The 18354-nt window shown below is 36.2% G+C and overlaps 1 protein-coding gene across 5 annotated transcripts; it reads left to right on the top strand.

Moving 5' to 3' along the window:
- The first annotated feature begins 1189 nt into the window (after nucleotides 1-1189).
- Nucleotides 1190-14777, top strand: LOC106538026 (tripartite motif-containing protein 59). Of its 5 annotated transcripts, XM_087724615.1 has the most exons (9): nucleotides 1200-1997; nucleotides 3947-4033; nucleotides 5547-5780; nucleotides 6620-6642; nucleotides 8736-8881; nucleotides 9112-9200; nucleotides 9284-9382; nucleotides 11124-11231; nucleotides 14540-14777. In XM_087724615.1, the coding sequence occupies exons 1-9, from the start codon at nucleotides 1425-1427 to the stop codon at nucleotides 14546-14548; spliced, it is 1368 nt and encodes a 455-aa protein (XP_087580741.1). In that variant the 5' UTR covers nucleotides 1200-1424; the 3' UTR covers nucleotides 14549-14777. The 5 variants fall into 5 exon arrangements, with proteins under 5 accessions (XP_013907870.2, XP_087580741.1, XP_087580744.1 ...); XM_014052395.2 differs by lacking the exon at nucleotides 14540-14777 and having other exon boundaries at nucleotides 1190-1997; nucleotides 11124-13805; XM_014052396.2 differs by lacking the exon at nucleotides 11124-11231 and having other exon boundaries at nucleotides 1201-1997.
- Nucleotides 14778-18354: the final 3577 nt, after the last annotated feature.

Below are 18354 nucleotides of genomic sequence, written 5' to 3'. Positions count from 1 at the left end.
ATGGAAGATATTACGATGGAAAATATTATTAGGTATAAAGATATTCTATCAGAAAAGGGACAACTAAAACAGAAACAAGTTCAGAAGAATAAGGAATTGATATGGTTTGGTATACACAATTGCAAATACAATTGAGATACGGAAAAGATGCTAAGCTGTATGTCTTTTATTTGGAGCTGACAGAACTGGATGAAATACTCACAGGAACAGAAGAGCGAATGATAAAAAAACCTGTATAATTATCTATTACATATTAAATTAGAACAAGTAAAAGAAACAATGATAATGTGGGCAAAAAACTTTGGATATACAATAGAGCTTGATAAGTGGCAGCAATTATGGGAAAGAAACTATAAATTAACAATGGCAACAGCATATAAAAAGAACCTGTATAAAATGTTTTATAGATGGCATATGTCACCAGAAAGATGGGCAAAATGTTTAAAGATAAATCAACTAAGTGTTGGAAATGCCATCAGACACCAGGATCATATTATCATGTGTGGTGGACATGTAAGTGAAGGAAAAAACTATAGAAATATCCAGCTGTTTCTGAAAGATTAGTAAATCTCTGTTCAAAAGTAGCCCAATCTGACAAGCCACTGATTGAAAAGAAGAAATAAAGACTACTGTCCTTTTGAAATTAATATACTGAAATAAGCACTGATATCTCTTCTTGTAATGCCGCTTTATTATAAACTTGTAATATTCCAATTTAATTTGAGCAGCATATATGACGTTAAAAAGGTGACTTTTATTTCCAGTAACAGTTAAAATGCAACTTATTTCATATTCAAGTGGTAGCATATCAAGCCCCACGTAAAATACTTCGAAACAGCAATCCTATACTCATGAGCAAACTTCATAGGGCTTATTTCTGAAAGGACATGGATAGGAGGGTACAGCATTCCGAGTTGGCTCCATCTATTTACGGTAATACTTCATGAGAAACGCGGTTTTTTGAGTCTCAAAATGTAATAGGCCCGCTTTCACAGACGCTATAAAAACACAGCTCGCTCAAGCTACCATGTAATCCCCAGGACAAACTATTTCTTTTCGACTTCTTTCTGCCTTCCGTTCGCAAAACAGGAAAGCAGGAAAGCCTGCAAGTTCATTGGCGGAAAATACTGCCAATCTGAATTAATTATCCGTTGGAATTATATTAAGAGGCGGGGAGAAAGGAGTTTGAACGCTAACGGTTTCGTTTTCTTCTTAATTGGCTCTTTACTGGAATAAGGGGGTGGGACGTGGTCTGAGAATGGTAGTTCTCAGTAAATGACGAATAGAGGAAAGCTGGGCGTTTGTTTGTTGGCGGAAGCGTGAGGAGAGTCGGAGGAAAGTCCTTCTTTCTCGGAAGGACTGTTTAGAGCACTAAACATCCATCTTGACCCTCGTTTGGTGGGACTCTGGCAAGGCCTGAGCAAATGGAGGCCAGCCTGACTTGTGCGGTGTGTCTGTCGCTCTTCGAGGATCCGGTCACGCTGCCCGTCTGCTCTCACAACTTCTGCCGCCATTGCGTCGTCGAGTATCTCAGTCAAGCTGCAAGTGTCGTATTGCCCTCTTCCTCCGCATCGAGGCCCTCTCCTCGAAGCCGCGACTCGCTCCAACAGAGCCCGCGGGCTCCTGGCCGCCCATCACGGGACGGAGGCTCCATTACTCTGTCATGCCCGCTGTGCCGCAAACTCTGCTCGCTCCCTTCCGACCGCGGGGCCTCTGCATTACCTGTCAACACCACGCTAGCCGAGGTGGTGAAACTGTTCAGGGCTGCTAGCCCGGCGACGAAGCCTAGCCTGGAAGCGATAGCGGAGGTGGACTCGTCAGGTCTGGTCCCTCAACTGGCTGCTCTGGGCGGGATCTGCCAGAAACACCCGGGGCGACTTTTGCAGCTCTACTGCCGGATGTGCCGCTCTGGAGGCTGCGGGCAGTGCGTGTCAGAAGACCACCGTGGCGTCTTCCATTCAGTCAACCTCATCGACACGGTGTACCAGGAGGAAAAAGTACGCGCTGATCTGTGGAGCGGAGGGAAGGGAGCGACCCTGGAAAAGTGACGTGGGCCTCCCAAGACAGACCAACATATACGCAGTTGTAGGAATGAATGTCTAGGATGCTTTCCAGAAGTGTTAAAAAGGCCTCTCTTGAGGCCCAACACATTTGAAGACAGTCAATACAGGGGAGACTGATAAATGAGAATAGAGTTCTATGTGACCATAGGACACACTCCATGCATGAATCAATAAAAGCTCTTGAGAAGTAGATGAAACTTTTACAAACACAAATAGAATACCTTTTTAGTACAAAAGGTATCCTCGACTTAGAACCATTTCTTTAGCAACTGTTCAAAGCTACAATGGCTCTGAAATAAATAACTTATGACTGATCCTTGCACTTAACAACCATTGCAGCATCCCTATGGTCACATAATCAAAATTAGGATACTGGCAACAGGCACATATTTATAATGGTTGCAGTATTTTGTGATTGTGTGATCAACCTCTGCTGACTCCCAATAAATCTGGGGAGGAAGGCCAGATTCACTTAACTACTGCAATGATTTGCTTAACTATGGCAAAAGAAGGCATACAATGAGGCACAATTCACTTAACTGTTTTAGCAGCAGAAAATTTGGTCCCAATTGTGGTCGTAAGTCAGAAGACTATCTGTAATCTATTCACAGTTTGTTTTAGTGTATTAGAATGTAATGTGTACATAATTAAATGATGTATATAAAATATACACAGCAAAATGCTTGTGCAAGTATAGCAGTAACTTAATTTGAGATAATCTAGCTATTCAATCATAATAGTTAAATTTTATACGAAGATAGGAAAACCTAAAAGGTATGAACCAGCAGATCTTAAGCATGGATGGATGGGTAGGTAGGTAGATAGGTAGACAACATTGAGAGAATGATAGGTCCATCTATTTTATTTATTTATTGGAATTTGTCAAACAAAAATGAGAATAAGAATAAAAATACAATGACAGGGACATAGGCACTTTAGTGCACTTATGCACACCCCTCTACTGACCACTTAATATAAGGATATTACTTTTCAGGTAAATTGTTTAGTTGCTCCTAGAAGTGCTTGACATTTATCACTGCTGATGAATGACTGGTGTGCAATAGAAGAGCAAAAACAAAGCAGCAAACTATTAAACTTGGAAGTGAAAATTTAAACAAAATTCTGCAAATATCATTTACTAGTATTTACCATTAGTAAATACTAATGGATCGTATTTGATTGCCATCGTGTCCATTGTTTTTGTTATGTATTTTAGCCCATCTTTCTATTATACTAAATAAAAGGATACTAATAATAATACTACTAAGTATCATTTGCAGCACTAAAAATGCATAGTATAAGAAAAGTGCTGGTTTGGTAAAGTGGTTAAGGCATGGGAGACCATGAGTTCTAGCCCTGCCTTAAGTTCGAAACTAGTTGTATGGCCTTGAGCAAGCAATTGAGCAATGGCAAACCACATTTGAAAATATTTCCAAGAAAGCTTCATGGACTTACTTATTGAAAAGCACCAAATAAATAAGCAAAAGAAAATTGGGATAGAATGTAAATAAGCAGTTCATTAATTTGTGCTCTCCCTTTTCCTTTAACTTATTAGCTCTTATTTACTTTTACCAAACCTATTGATCTCAGTGGAATATGTCTGATTGAGGACCTTAATTAAAATTGTAACTTGTAAGCCAAATTCTAAGAAATAACAGTAAAATTAGGAAAGCAATTCCTATTTCAGAATATATTTTTGGAAATCTAAGTCAGGCTGAATCCTTCTATATTAGCTAAACAACATAATACTAACATTAAAACGAGAACCTTTTTTGCTGATTTTTTTTGGTTTAAGCAAAATTATTCAAAATATTTGAAGTAATTAGAAATAAAGTGTTGTGCATCTCAAATTGGTTTAACTTTTTAAACTACTTTTTCTACAGCTAGCCTTCTTTAGTAACCTGAAGAAAATAAGAGAATTGCAACTGAAAATGATGAATGAAATCTCAGTATCTCCAAAGGATGAAGAGGTAAGCTGAATTAACAAGTTGAGAATCAACTGAGAAAAACTATTTCACCAAATGGATTGTGTTTGTGCATAAATACAATGAAAATACAAATTTTTCTCAATTCTGTTCTAAGCATATTTTACCATTGGTATAATGGTATAAAGATAGTCCTTGACTTACAACAGTTCATTTAGTGACCTTTCAAAGTTACAATGTTCCTGAAAAAGTGACATATAACCATTTTTCACACGATACTGATAAACCATTTGATCCTTTTGTTTCTGTTGGAATTGAAAACAGTCAGAAGCTTTTCTGAATATATGTGTTTTCCTTTACTTTTTAAAAAAATATGACATGGATTGGGAGGTTTTCTGTTAAAAGAAATAAAAGTTACTTCCCATGTTAGTTTTTTTCTAATATAGCCAATAATAATCTAATACTGAAACATAACTAATTAAATAAAGCATATTCTTGGAGTTCTTTTTTTCAAGTATTCATACACTTTTTGGTTGGGATTAAAATTCCAGGGAAAGTAACCCAAACTTAACTTTTCTAGACTTCTATATGTGAATTGAAATAATTGGAAAAAATCAATGATCTTATTTATTGGTAATTCTGAAAGTTGGGCACAGTAATCTTTGAACAAACTAAAATGGGTATAAAAACATGGTAACTCTAATAGAGTGCTTACAGCATTTAATTTTGGTCATAGTTGCAACCAAGTGACAGAATAAAGTAGGGGGACTGCTTTCAATCTCAAAACCTCTGAAGGATCTGAAATGTTCCAGCTTTTAGCATTTTGCATATTTTAGTTAAGTAGAAGTGAGTGCTGAGGGCCTTGCATAGAATTAAAGCACATGATTTACCTTTTAAAAATCTGACATAGCCCTTATGAATAGTGATGGTGGAGTAGAGGATAATGTTCAAATTAAAACATCTTAAATATCTGCAAATTTATGTTACCTCACTACAGTGATAGGATATCAGTTTGTCTCAGTGCGGGATATGACCAGTACGCCCCAGTACGGGCGTACCAGTGCCTGCTGGGAGCATCAGGTACTGTTCCGGTACGGTGCTCCGGAGGGCCCACCCGCCCTCCTTACCTGTATTTGAGCCGATTGAGGCTTTAGCGCACCGAGCTACGGTGCCTGTGTGATGCTCTGCCAAGCAGCTGGAGCATCACAGGTGGTAAGTACGCATGCATGCACTGTGCACATGGTGGATGCCGGTCCTGTAGCAGTGTACCCACCACTGGTTTGTCTTGTGGCCTTCTTCTAGGCTGGTTTCAAAAAGAAATTGCAATCCCAAAGTCAAAAAGATTGCCCCCCTCAGACACGCAAATTTAACATTTTTGGGGCTTTGTTTTTTTAAAAAGTCAGTTGCCAGAAGTCAACTCTGACAAAAGCATCACATACACATATATGTGCGTGCAAAGACACAGAAACACAATACAGGTGCTTTCTGGTAATTTGACTTCTGCATGGATAGGAACATTTCAGTGCTCATAGTTTTGTCTTTGTCACTGTTACTGTAGGCCCTAATACAGAATGAAGAGGAATTGATTAAAACAGAATTTGAAAAACTCTATGAGGCTTTGGAAACCAGAAAGAAGGAGTTGCTTAAAAACCTTGAAAGCCAGAAGAAAAGAAAAGAGAAAGAGCATCTTATATGGAAGAATATGAAAGAAGCTCACCGAAAAACAATTGAAAATATTCTGATTGACTGTGAAAACCTTTTAGATGAATGTGATCCACAGCATTTCTTAGAGGTAAACACATTTCGTTTTGGATTTGCAATAAAGTGATTTGTTGTTTGTCCATATTGTTTAAAATAGTAATTAATGTATTTTAAATATAATTGTAGGTGTGTCCTAAACAATAGCTAAACTATTTTATATTTTCTAATGTTTAGATAGTGGATTCATAAAGCACAACTAAATATGCACTCTGAGAGAAATGAGAGGCATTCAGAGGGATGTGTTCTATATGTACACGACTTCTACTGCAAGACAAAATCAAGACATTGATTATTCATCTTGAAACATCTCATTTCCTTTCAACATATTTAAACAGACTAATGTTATTAAAATTGGTGTAGAAAACAATATTAGACATCAAACAATAAAATATAGCTAATAAAACAAAGCAAGACTAAATATCAAAACATTAATTCCAAATCTTAATGGAAAGTAAGAAATGAGATAATCTGAAAAGCAACATAAAATGACAGAATGAAAATAATTTTCCATGATTTAAAATGTCCTCACTAATTTTTTTAGCCCTGTGTAAAATGTGCAACATAGATTCTGTTAGTTGGAAGCGTGATTGGGCATTGAATATTCAGACATGCAAACTTACATGATAGTATACAGACTTTTGGATGGTAGAATTAGAAACAAAATATTTGAGGATTTCATTGAATAGATTCCCAAAATGCCTTCATTTCAAGCAGTATATCAGATGTTTAAAACTTTTCTTGATTTTACGTTGAAATAATCAGTATAGACTATTGGTTAATTATCTAATTTCTGAAAATATTGTGATAATATAGTGGGTTGTAATGTATAATAATTGAAATAACTTAATTTTCATTTTTCTTAATTCACAGGTTGCATGCAATTTGAACCAAAGGTAACTTAAAGTGGATTTAGCATTATGTACATTAGGTAATTGTAAAATCTTGGAAATATTTTTAGGCGTGAAAGGTACTTTATGTATAAACCCAATTGTATGTAATTACTTTCAATAGAAGAAAATGATTTTGTGGTTTTTTAAAAAATCACCAGATATTTTATTCATCAGATTTTTATGTGCTGATTTGTGTAAAAGTTTATGACTATACTAAGTGAAACATCTTTAAAAAATTATGCTTATCAAATTCAAGTAGAATAGTGATGAGTTCAATATTGCAACTTGCTGTTTTGAGACAAGTATAAAAGTGTAACCTTTTGTCTTAAGACAGGGGTCTGCTACCTTAAACACTTTAAGAGCTATTTGGACCCCTTTCCCACAGAAAGAAAACTACAAAAACTACAAAACCTGGGTGGGTGTGGCCAACTCGATGTCCCTCGCTTCCACCCAGTCATATGACCCCCTTAGTCACGCCTACCCAGCCGGTCATTAGGACAGAGAACCAGGAACCACAAAACCCTTCTCTCTGTCTCTCTCCCTCCCTCCTTCCCTCCCTCTCTCCCTCTTTATATATCTCTTTATGCCTGTCTCACCCTTTCTCCCTCTATCTCCCCCTTCTCTGTATCTCTACCTATATCTCGCCCCCTCTCTCTGTCTCTCCCTCCCCTCTGTATCTCTCTCTGTGTGTTCTTCATTTTGGAAATCCAGGCTGGCTGAGGAACGAGCGCGAACCACAGTGGAGGCTTCCTTTCAGGTGACCCTCCTTCTCCACTCACGACCCCCTGACTAATTGTGGTGGGGCCAGAGTGGGCGCACAAACAGAGCTCCTCAAGCGAGCAGTTGCCCATACGTTCCTTTGCTGCGCTTTAGCCAAACCCACCTGCTCACTTGTGCTGACACATCCGGCCAGGGGGTCACAGGAGGAGGAGGAAGATCGCCCGAATGGAAGCCTCCACTGCAGTTTACATTTGTTCCTCAACCAGCCTGGATTTCCCAAAAGAAGAAAGAAAAGGAGTAGTGAAGAGCCCCAAGAAGAGCTTGCCAGCTTGGCCCAACCTTGACTTTCCTGACCTGGGATGGGCGTGTGAGGTTCGGTGGGACCAGTCCCCTTTTCCCACTGCCCTGAGCTGCTTAAAGCTGCGGCTGGGCACTGTGGGCCCGTCTCTCTTTCCCTTGTTCCCTCTAATTCCCACCCCGCCAGCCCTCATGTTAGTGAGGCTGGCATCGGTCGCAGCCGGGTCGGGCCTGTGTCTTGGGGCAGAGAATAGGTTGCACGTCTCCCCAAGTGACCGAGGCACGCCCAGGACCAACAAGGGCTGGAATAAGCTCCAGTAAGAGTGAGGCTCCGGAGAATCAACCCCGGCTGCTTCTCCATCCTCTGCCGTCTCCCTTACCTTCTCAGGCCAGGTGAGGAGTGACGGGGAGGGGCCAGCCAGTGATGGGACAGGGAGCTGCCGCAGAGGGTCCAAAGAGCTGGTTGCTGACACCCGTCTTAAGTATATCTTCACCGACAAATATTAAGGGATGTTGAATTTTTATTATGAAAAAGTCAAATAACAAGTTTCCATAACTGGTCAAATTCTGGGTATGATTTATGTTCTTAAGTCAAGAAATCTACTTTCTTATTGAAATGTTAATATTAGCTACATAGCTAACAAATATAGTTTAAAATTAGATTGGTACAGTTACCAATCAGGTAGACAAATCCCTGTTCACAATGTAAAAAATAAATAATTTTATGAATTTTGTTGATCACAAAGGTACTTAGTATTTACCTTCTTTCAATAATTTCTCCTAATCTTTTGGTTGTCTGGATTTTGTTTTTTCTATTCCTTGAACTATTTGTAAATTCTAGGATTTTTTAATTAGTTTTCGACCAGTGTTTTTTTCTGATAGTAACTCCATAAAAATCAACTTGTTTTTCACTTAGTTTATTTCACTTAGATCAGTTGTGCTTGACACAAATAAGTTTCTTTAATTAAATATTTCATTTGTATTCTATAATAATAGATGTTTTTTATATACTGCTTCTCATTTTTTTTTTAAAACAGCAAGAGGGAATCCCATATAATTGTATTTTTGTTGTTGTACAGAATGAAGACTCAGCTTGAGCTGATGCAGATGGCATCTGGTCATGAAGATCAGCCAGAATGCAAACAAATACAGCTAGATATAAAATCTATAGTTAAGGATATTTCAGCCTTGACTATCACTGAAGTTAGTTTGGATATTCCAAAAGGTAGGATGATACAGCTATTGAAATGATTCATACTTACTTTAAAAGCTTTTCTTTATATAAATAGGGAACTTTTCCCTTTGTATTTATGTTTCATTTCCTCCACTAATTGTAAACATGGAAGTTATGGCTAAAACTATTTCACTGTATTTAATATAGTCTATATAAACTATATTTAATATAGTCATCAGTATAAAAGACAATACATTTTTCTTTTTTACCTTTCATCTTAGCTGACATTCCTTCCGGAAATGGTGAACCTTCTACATCTGTAAGTCCTGAAAACAAATGGGAAGATAAAATTGAACAAGATAAGTTTCATGTAAGTTACTGTATGTAGAAGATGGTAATAGATGTTTCAGTTGGTCTATGAAAACATTTTTTAATTTAAATATCTTTTTTTAGCCAGTGCCAGGAAAAGATGTTTTGGAAAATGGTAAGAATATTCCAACTCAGTATATGTCAGTGTCAGCAACTACTAAATTTCAAAACATGAGTCATGAGGTAAGATTACATGTTTCGTCTTAATGCCTTTGTAAATCAAATGTAAGCTGGATACTTTAAGGGCTCCTGTATCTGGCTAGATACTATCCTTTTTAACCCAATTGCAGTGACCTCACAAATAGAGAGAGACTTCAATAAAATATTCATATCTCTTCTCTTTTCATCTTGAAACACATTTGTTTATTTGTGTCAGAAGCATCACAATTAAAATAAGTCATATTATACAACATAACATTTAAAATATAAAAGATTAAAGTATGTACAAATCAAAGAAATCTTGCCCAGGAACTAGCAGTGTTAATTGCGTTCTGCCATGCTGCCATGAGGTCCTCAAGTGTACCCTGATCAGGACAAAAAGAGCAGGTATACATATGTGTTATGCCATTGCCTGATCATCAGCATATAATTGTTAGTACCTTCAGGGAGTGGCTGTTCATTTGTATAAATATAAAAAATAATTGGAGCCAATACACTACCTTAAGCTATTTCTTTGGTTCTTGCATCTACTTCGCCTGGAACTCCACAAGAAATATACGGTTGTCAAGCAGATTCCTGATGATATTTATATATAAAATCTTTAGTCATGTCATATGAACTTTTTGCTTCACTCTCCTAAGATTAATGGTATCATGCGGCTGTAAGATCTATGAATGAAGTTCCTGTTACATTGCCCTTTTGGAATCCATCTTTGATATACTGGGTTAAATTCAGGATGTGCGTGATACAACTTTTTTCAGGGTGAAATCCAACCTTCTGTGGTATGAGAAAGTATTCTACAGCTACAGTGAGGTGATTTTGTATCAAAGATACAAAATAGGTATGGCATAAGAGAGAATTGAACTGTATTTCTTAGGGTTATTGGCCTCTATCTAGTTTTAAAACTTCTACAACTGTAACCTTTCGCCAGACACTAGGAATCTTACATTGTTTCAAGCATTCAGTTAAACATTTCTAGTAGTCACTGTCTTGCTTTCTGCCCCAATTGATTTATCTGCTCAATGAGGATGTCATCCAAAGTAACAGCTTTCAGTGGCCTACTCTTCCCTATAGCTTTTCCAAATCAGTCAGTGTGATTGTCTGGATTTGTTTTCTCATTTTGTCTCTCATAGTTGAGGTCTATTTATGATGTCAATTACAGGCCTCTCATCTTTTTAAGTGAGAGAACTTGCACAATTGGTGGCTGACTAAATACTTTTTTGCCCCACTGTATACTCTCCATATTACTTGGATAACATTTTGAAAAAAGACAAATTATGATTCGCCCTATAATAATAATAATAATAATAATAATAATAATAATAATAATAATAATAATAATAATATAATCTTATTCTTTGCTCACTGTGCTATTTCTGGGTATTTATTTAGTAATATCTAACTATATTTAAGTACTATAACATGTAACTTAGTAATATAAAGAATCCTTCAAGTCAGTTCTGACTCCTGTTAACTATGTGACTATTGTAGTTTTGGAGGGCAATAACACAAAATTGGTTTGGTATTTTTTACCTTACAGAATGTTTTTTTCAATTTACGGTATAACCTACATTAGAGATTTGGGGTTTCCTGGTTTATTAACAATGTTCACCATTGTTCAGCTTTTTAAAGATCACCCAAAGTCAGTTCAGTCAGGTCACTGCTACATTCTAGATAAATCTGAAATGCTGGTAGAAAATAATTATAAAACCAGTTAATCATTTTGGGAAATTTGCAATAAGTATGGTATCCTCTTCTATTTTAGGAGCTGCGTTATATACATTACATGAAACGTGAAGTACATTCAGATGAATTACATGCAGAGAATTTACATGAAAGAAATACATTGCCAAAATTTTGCTTTTCCAAAAAGGTAATTTCAGGAAATGGCTTGTTTTGCCTAGATGTTGAAACACATAATCAGAAGAAACAAAATTCGCAAAAACTACAACGACAAAGTGGCAATAAATGTAGTTTATCAAATTCCCTTGGTTTTGCATTCAAAACACAAACCCCAAACTTCAATTTTTGTGGCTCAAGTAGTAGTTTGAATATATTAGACCCAAAAGGCACTCAAAATGACACCAAGAAAACTAACCTGTTGGAAAATACTAATAGATGTCTTAAGACAGAAAAACCTAGGCCAACTCCTGTAGAAATGTATCCTTCTAAAACCCTGTTCTCATTTACTGCATGCCCAACTATATCTGAGACAACTATACAACAAAAAAAGACTTTAAAACCAGTCTCAACAGAAGTTACGGAGCATTTTTCAAATTTTGGTGCCAACTTGAAAGTATCATCTACTTCATCTTTCCAAAAACAAAAGTTAGTGTTGTCCACTTCCTTTCTGGAAAATCCTAAAAGCAAAATTTGCAACCTGAGAAATATAAATGGGAAAATTTCTTCATCCTTCTCTACAAAAATTGCTGCTACTACTACTATTAGTACTAGCACAGCCATCAGTTGTAATCCAAATATTGTTGTTACTGGAAAACATTTTCCTTCAGATTTATTTTCTGAAAGTAATTGTTTTGAGACATCTAAACAGAACATTTCAAAGCAGTCACCAATACCTAGAAGTTTCTTTTCAAATAATTGTACTTGGACGGGAAATACTCCATATATATGTTGTGCCAAAGAAGTTTCCAGAAATAATTCTGAGACTTTGAATTCCCCCTCAGTGTCTTTCAATAAAACTCAATATGCTTATAATAAATTAGAAATTAACTCAAAAGCTAAAACTGCATTTGAAAAAAAACCTGCTTCATCCAGAAAAAATGGACCTCTGTATCAGAAACAAAAAGCAGCATGTCATTCATTATTCTTCATGGACACATGTCTAAAATCTCAAAATGATATTCTTGTTTCTCAGCAAAATTTAGTCTGTGATTCAGATGCAAGCAGCCCTTCAGTTTCCACTGGTCATAATGAAAATAATGTTTTAGAAAGTCATCCATTAGCTGTCCAAGAATATAGATCTCCTTCAATACTTAATGAAACAAATTGCACAGCAAATTCAGATCCTGATGTTGAAGATGTAAACGAAGGGTCCACTGTTAGTGACCAAAGCACGCTGTCAGATGATTTTTCTGTTTTTGAAGAGGACTTAGCTGGATTCTGAGCCTATGTAAACAGAATGAAGCAGTTTACCAAATATAAAAATAGTTATTAATTTTCCTTCAGAGGAACATGATAAAATTAAATTTCTTTCCTGATGTTTTAGTAGAACCAGATACAATATTTTGAACCATAGTGCCAGCATTTTTTTCTCATTACATGTAGAATATTAGCATTCTCATAATAATCATTTGGACAAATAGTTGCAATAATTTTTCTTACATATTTTGTAAAACTTATGTAAAACACTAGACCTGGTTTTGAATATGAATTCATCTTCAAAAAAGTCAATTATTTATAAAGGCAATAATGAATACTATTTTTCTTGTGAATTGAGTTTACTCAGGTTTATTTGTTTTTAGAGCTTGTGGCGAAATGTTTCCTTTCTTGTGATTAAAGTCGAATGTAAATCAACATTAAACCTTATGTCTCTTTCCAGTACAGGAAATCATGTTTCATAGTAATGGATTGAACTTTCAAAGCCATTTACAATAGCATTTACATTTGTTTCCCGTTCCAAGGATTAGAAAGCCATGCTCTCTAAAGCTGGAATATATACATCTACTGTAAAACATTATAACTAATTTTTATTTTGTATCTGTTTCTATCATAGAAAGATCTTCCTTTAATAATTATTTAATAATTTTCTAATAATTATGTATTTAGATTTTTTTATTTATCTGCAAATACAGCTTTCTAATACAATATGGGAACTTTTGTTACTAGAATTCTGCTAAAACCTTTTGGAATTAATAATTATCTACTTTGGACAGCTGCAGAAATAATATACCCAGAACATAATATATAGTTCAATTAATTTAGAAGATAAGGTATTAAAATAAATTGCTTTATATACAGTTTCCTATAATGTATTCCCTATGTCATGTTGACCACATTAATATCATATGGAAAAAGTACTTAATTTTACAAAATAAATTATAAAATGTGACTATCACTAGTATATTCTATAATTTTTTTAAAAGGCATGTCTTTCAAGAACAACTGTACCCTTTTATCAAGGCATTAATTGTAAACAATATGATTGCAAATTCTGTTTTCTCATTCCATGTTTTTATATCATTGCCACTGATCCCCCAAATTGGTTACAGGGCAACATTCTGGAATTTTCTTTTCAATCAGCTAATTTTGTTACAATTAGTTACATTGCAGTTTTTAAAACATCTCAAACATACAAATCATTCCTTGTTTTGAGGCCCTCGGTTACTTTGATTCTGTTACGTGTGATCTTTCATGTATTAATTTGCATTAAGAATTGCTTCCAAATAAACCTGCATTAAGACTGCACTGCTAAGAGACATAGCTGGTATTCCACTTGTCTCTTGCATATTCATTCTAGCTCAGGCCGTTCCTTGAAAATTACACTGCTTAATTCTTTTGTAAGGGTCATTGAATACCTTATCTGCCCTCTCCCTCAAACTGCATTCTTAGAAGTCATATACTGGAGTAATCAGTGTGTCATAAGAAACAGTTAGTAGGTAGTAATAATGGGTAGAGCAGGATGATGCTTGATAAAGCTGACATTCTTATGTGCCCATAATTTTATTTGTTGTTTTATATAGCACCAAACTGACATTGGTTGATCTTTAAAAAAAGTAACATAGGGAAGGAAAAGCATACTTATTTTCATATAAGTGCTAAGAGAGAAGGAGAAATATATATGTCCATGTAGTCACAAGGAGTCAAACTTGGCTTGGAGGACTAAAAATCCTTCTGAGACTGCATTTTTTTTGGATGCGTTACAATGATTAAGCAAGTATTTTAAGGAATAATGTTCTAACTTGTTATGCAATTGAACCCAGTATTTTCCACAGTAATGTTTTTTCAGATATTTTTGCATTGTATAGTATTTAGTAAATTTAGTATTCCACATTGTTCTCTAAAATTAAAAACCAAAGCATATTTTTAAAACTCAGTTAATTCCACAGGATTTAGAAATCCAATGTACTATGGTAACTTTAAAACTAGAAAGAGTGAAAAATGGGAAGAGGGGACAAAACAGATTATCCAAAAATCAATTACTAAGCTTATTCCTTCCTATAGATTCATTGAAGTACAGTGCAACACGTTTTTGTACTTGGAAAAGAAGCAGTTGAACAAAAGAGAGAAGCATTTTTATTTTCAAAGCATTTCACAGTTGACATCCAGAAGAACAAAGTAAGCAGAATGCAAAAGCAACAGAAATGGGAGGGTGTGTAAAAGAGGGAACTTTGCTGTTGGTCCTCCTCACACAAGAAGGTGGGCAGCACCTAACTGAATGAATAATAAAAGTGTACAGATACGGTTGGCTAGATCTTATATTCCTTTCTGTCACAATACTCTTATACAATGATGTACAGTTTATTTTTACTCTACCTTTTAGTTCCTTCAACAATTAATTAGGTTTACAAAATGAACAGTTACAATTAAAAATCAGTAAATAAGCACTGGTAGATGATCAAAAACTCACATTTACTACACTCTTCCAAGCAAACATTTTAGACATCCTGAACCCAATGCCCAAAAAACAACCCAAGTTATTAAGTGCTTTTCTAAAAAGCCAAAAGGTTTGGGGCAACTATTCATTGAGGGGAGGGAGATCATTCCAAAGGGCAGGTACCACAACTAAAGGTACACCTGGTAGGTCCCTTCAGAGTGTTTTGTTTCCTTGTAGGGCATGTGGGCAGGCAGATACCATTGAAGAAAGGGAATTCTGTTAATAGCGTATCCATTTTAGACCTTTAGATAACATCCTGAATTATATCTGGAAGCTTGTAAGAAGCCCGTTCACCTGGTTAATGGGGTTCACAGGTGAAACTCGAAAAATTAGAATGTGCAAAAGTTCATTTATTTCAGTAATGCAACTTAAAAGGTGTAACTAATATATGAGATAGACTCATTACATGCAAAGCAAGATAGTTCAAGCGGTGATTTGTCATAATTGTGATGATTATGGCTTACAGCTCATGAATATCCCAAATCCACAATCTCAGAAAATTAGAATATTGTGAAAAGGTGCAATATTCTAGGCTCAAAGTGTCCCACTCTAGTCAGCTAATTAAGTCATAACACCTACAAAGGGTTCCTGAGCCTTTAAATGGTCTCAGTCTGGTTCAGTAGGAATCACAATCATGGGAAAGACTGCTGACCTGACAGTTGTGCAGAAAACCATCATTGACACCATAAGGAAGGAAAGCCTCAAAAGGTAATTGCAAAAGAAGTTGGATGTTCCCAAAGTGCTGTATCAAAGCCCATTTATAGAAAGTTATGTGAAAGGGAAAAGTGTGGAAGAAAAAGGTGCACAAGCAGCAGGGATGATCACAGCCTGGAGAGGATTGTGAGGAAAAGGCCATTCAAAAATGTTAGGGACTTTCACAAGGAATGGACTGAGACGAGTCGATGCATCAAGAGCCACCACACACAGACGGATCCTGGACATGGGCTTCAAATGTTGTATTCCTCTTGTCAAGCCGCTCCTGAAGAACAAACAACATCAGAAGTGTCTTACCTGGGCTAAAGAAAAACCCCTGGTCTGCTGCTCAGTGGTCCAAAGTCCTTTTTTCTGATGAGAGCAACTTTTGCATCTCATTTAGAAACCGAGGACCCAGAGTATGGAGGAAGAATGGAGAGGCATACATTGCAAAATCCTTGAAGTCCAGTGTGAAGTTTCCACAGTGTTGATTTGGGGAGCCATGTCATCTTTTAGTGTTGGTCCACTGTGCTTCATCAAGTCCAGGGTCAACATAGCCATCTAACAGGAGATTTTGGAGTACTTTATGCTTCCTTCGCAGATGAGCTGTATGGGGATGGTGACTTCATTTTCCAGCAGGACTTGGCACTTGCCCACACTGCCAAAAGCACCAAAACCTGGTTCAGTGACCATGGGATTACTGTGCTTGATTGGCCAGCAAACTCGCCTGACCTGAACCCCATAGAGAATCTATGGGGCATTGCCAAGAGAAAGATGAGAGACATGAGACCGAACAATGCAGAAGAGCTGAAGGCCTCTATTGAAACATCCTGGTCTTTCATAACACCTCAGCAGGGCCACAGGCTGATAGCTTCCATGCCACGCTGCATTGAGGCAGTAATTGCTGCAAAAGGGGCCCAAACCAAGTACTGAATACATATGCATGCTTATACTTTTCAGAGGACCGATATTGTTCTATGTACAATCCTTGTTTTATTGATTGCATGTAATATTCTAATTTTCTGAGATTGTGGATTTGGGGTTTTCATGAGCTGTAAGCCATAATCATCACAATTATGACAAATCATGGCTTGAACTATCTTGCTTTGCATGTAATGAGTCTATCTCATATATTAGTTTCACCTTTTAAATTGCATTACTGAAATAAATGAACTTTTGCACTATATTCTAATTTTTTGAGTTTCACTTGTATATGGGTGTACTTAAGTATGCTAAACCTATCCATGTCACTGCATCATGGGCCATTTGAGGCTTCAATGTGGTCTTCAAGAGTAACCTCACAAAAAGTATATTTTATAGTGTAACTGAGAGGTAATAAGACCAGAGGTGGGTTGCTTCGAGCGAACCAGTAGTGGTATTTTGGCCTTGGTCGTCCACACCGGCAGCTACCCAGGCTGACCAGGCCCCCGAACCCCAGTCGACAATGCTGTTGCCAGCATTTTTTTTACTGATTTTTTCACGGTTTTTACTGATTTTTTCATGTTCTGTGTATGCGCAGAACAATTTACTCTCAACTGCACGTGCAAAACGAACCAGCAGCAACACTGTCAGCAACCCACCTCTGAATAAGACGTGTGACAGCAAGCTAGGATTCCTCGTCTAAGAATGGATATAATTGGGGAAGATGAATTTGGGCAAAGATTATCTGGTTGTAGGTGACATCTGCTCTTTGAAAAGAAATGGGATTCAGGAGAAGACACCAAATTGCACACTGGATTTGTGCAGGATAATATAACACCATTCATTTCCAAAAATAATCACTCATCCCTTTGTCTTGGTATCCTGATAAACACGTGAACTAATTTTTGCCTACTATGGGTGATGTCCACTGATAATTCCAATTGAAAATGACTGCTTTATTTTTGTTAAAGTTCTTTCATCATTCATCAGTACAAAACCCACCAATTTATGCCTCAAAGGCAAACAAATGCCTTTATATACTTTTAAATTTATATTTATATACTAAATATACCTTTATGAGACTGACAGAATACCCTATAATTATTTGTTGCCTTGTCATTCTTAACAAGAATTCAGATGGCGTTATAAGGCACCACTGTAGAATGCTGCTTTTAAATTCCTTAACATATATTACACTCTATATCAAAAACAATTATTATATATAACCATATTTTTGCAAGTATATAGTCCAAAGTCTGTCCCTTCTAATTGTGGAGATGGGAATGTAGAAAATATCCAAAATACACTTTCAAATCAACTATAAAATACTAGAAAGAAAGATAGAAAGATTAAAAACATTTAAGTGGGCTTTTTGGTATATAGAAGGAAACCTATGAATGTTTCTGAGGTTCAAGAATTTAGCAAGGAAAGAAAATATAATAGAGGGATCTGCCTATAGAAAACATTTAGAAGCTGTTGTTTTCACTGTAACATGATGAAGACACTGAAGGATAATAGTTAATAATAGTACACTGTTTTCTTAATTAAACAACTACAGGTGAAACTCGAAAAATTAGAATATCATGCAAAAATTCATTTATTTCAAAAATGAAACTTAAAAGGTGAAGCTAATATATGAGATAGACTCATTACATGCAAAGCAAGATAGTTCAAGCGGTGATTTGTCATAATTGTGATGATTATGGCTTACAGCTCATGAAAACCCCAAATCCACAATCTCAGAAAATTAGAATATTACATGCAATCA

This window comes from Thamnophis sirtalis, unplaced genomic scaffold, assembly GCF_051295495.1.
Source record: "Thamnophis sirtalis isolate CommonGarterSnake01/CBP01778 unplaced genomic scaffold, rThaSir2_p1.2 scaffold_10, whole genome shotgun sequence".
Taxonomy (NCBI): Eukaryota; Metazoa; Chordata; class Lepidosauria; order Squamata; family Natricidae; genus Thamnophis; species Thamnophis sirtalis.
The sequence above is the reverse complement of the archived record's forward strand: the minus strand, read 5'-3'. Positions and strand labels throughout refer to the sequence as shown.

What these genes read in the sequence shown, in the direction of transcription:
- LOC106538026 (XM_014052395.2), top strand. Translation starts at nt 1,425, where the DNA reads ATGGAGGCCAGCCTGACTTGTGCGGTGTGTCTGTCGCTCTTCGAGGAT. An exon ending in TAGTTTGGATATTCCAAAAG is followed by an intron (nt 8,882 to 9,111) that starts GTAGGATGATAC and finishes CTTTCATCTTAG; the next exon opens with CTGACATTCCTTCCGGAAAT. An exon ending in TTGAACAAGATAAGTTTCAT is followed by an intron (nt 9,201 to 9,283) that starts GTAAGTTACTGT and finishes ATCTTTTTTTAG; the next exon opens with CCAGTGCCAGGAAAAGATGT.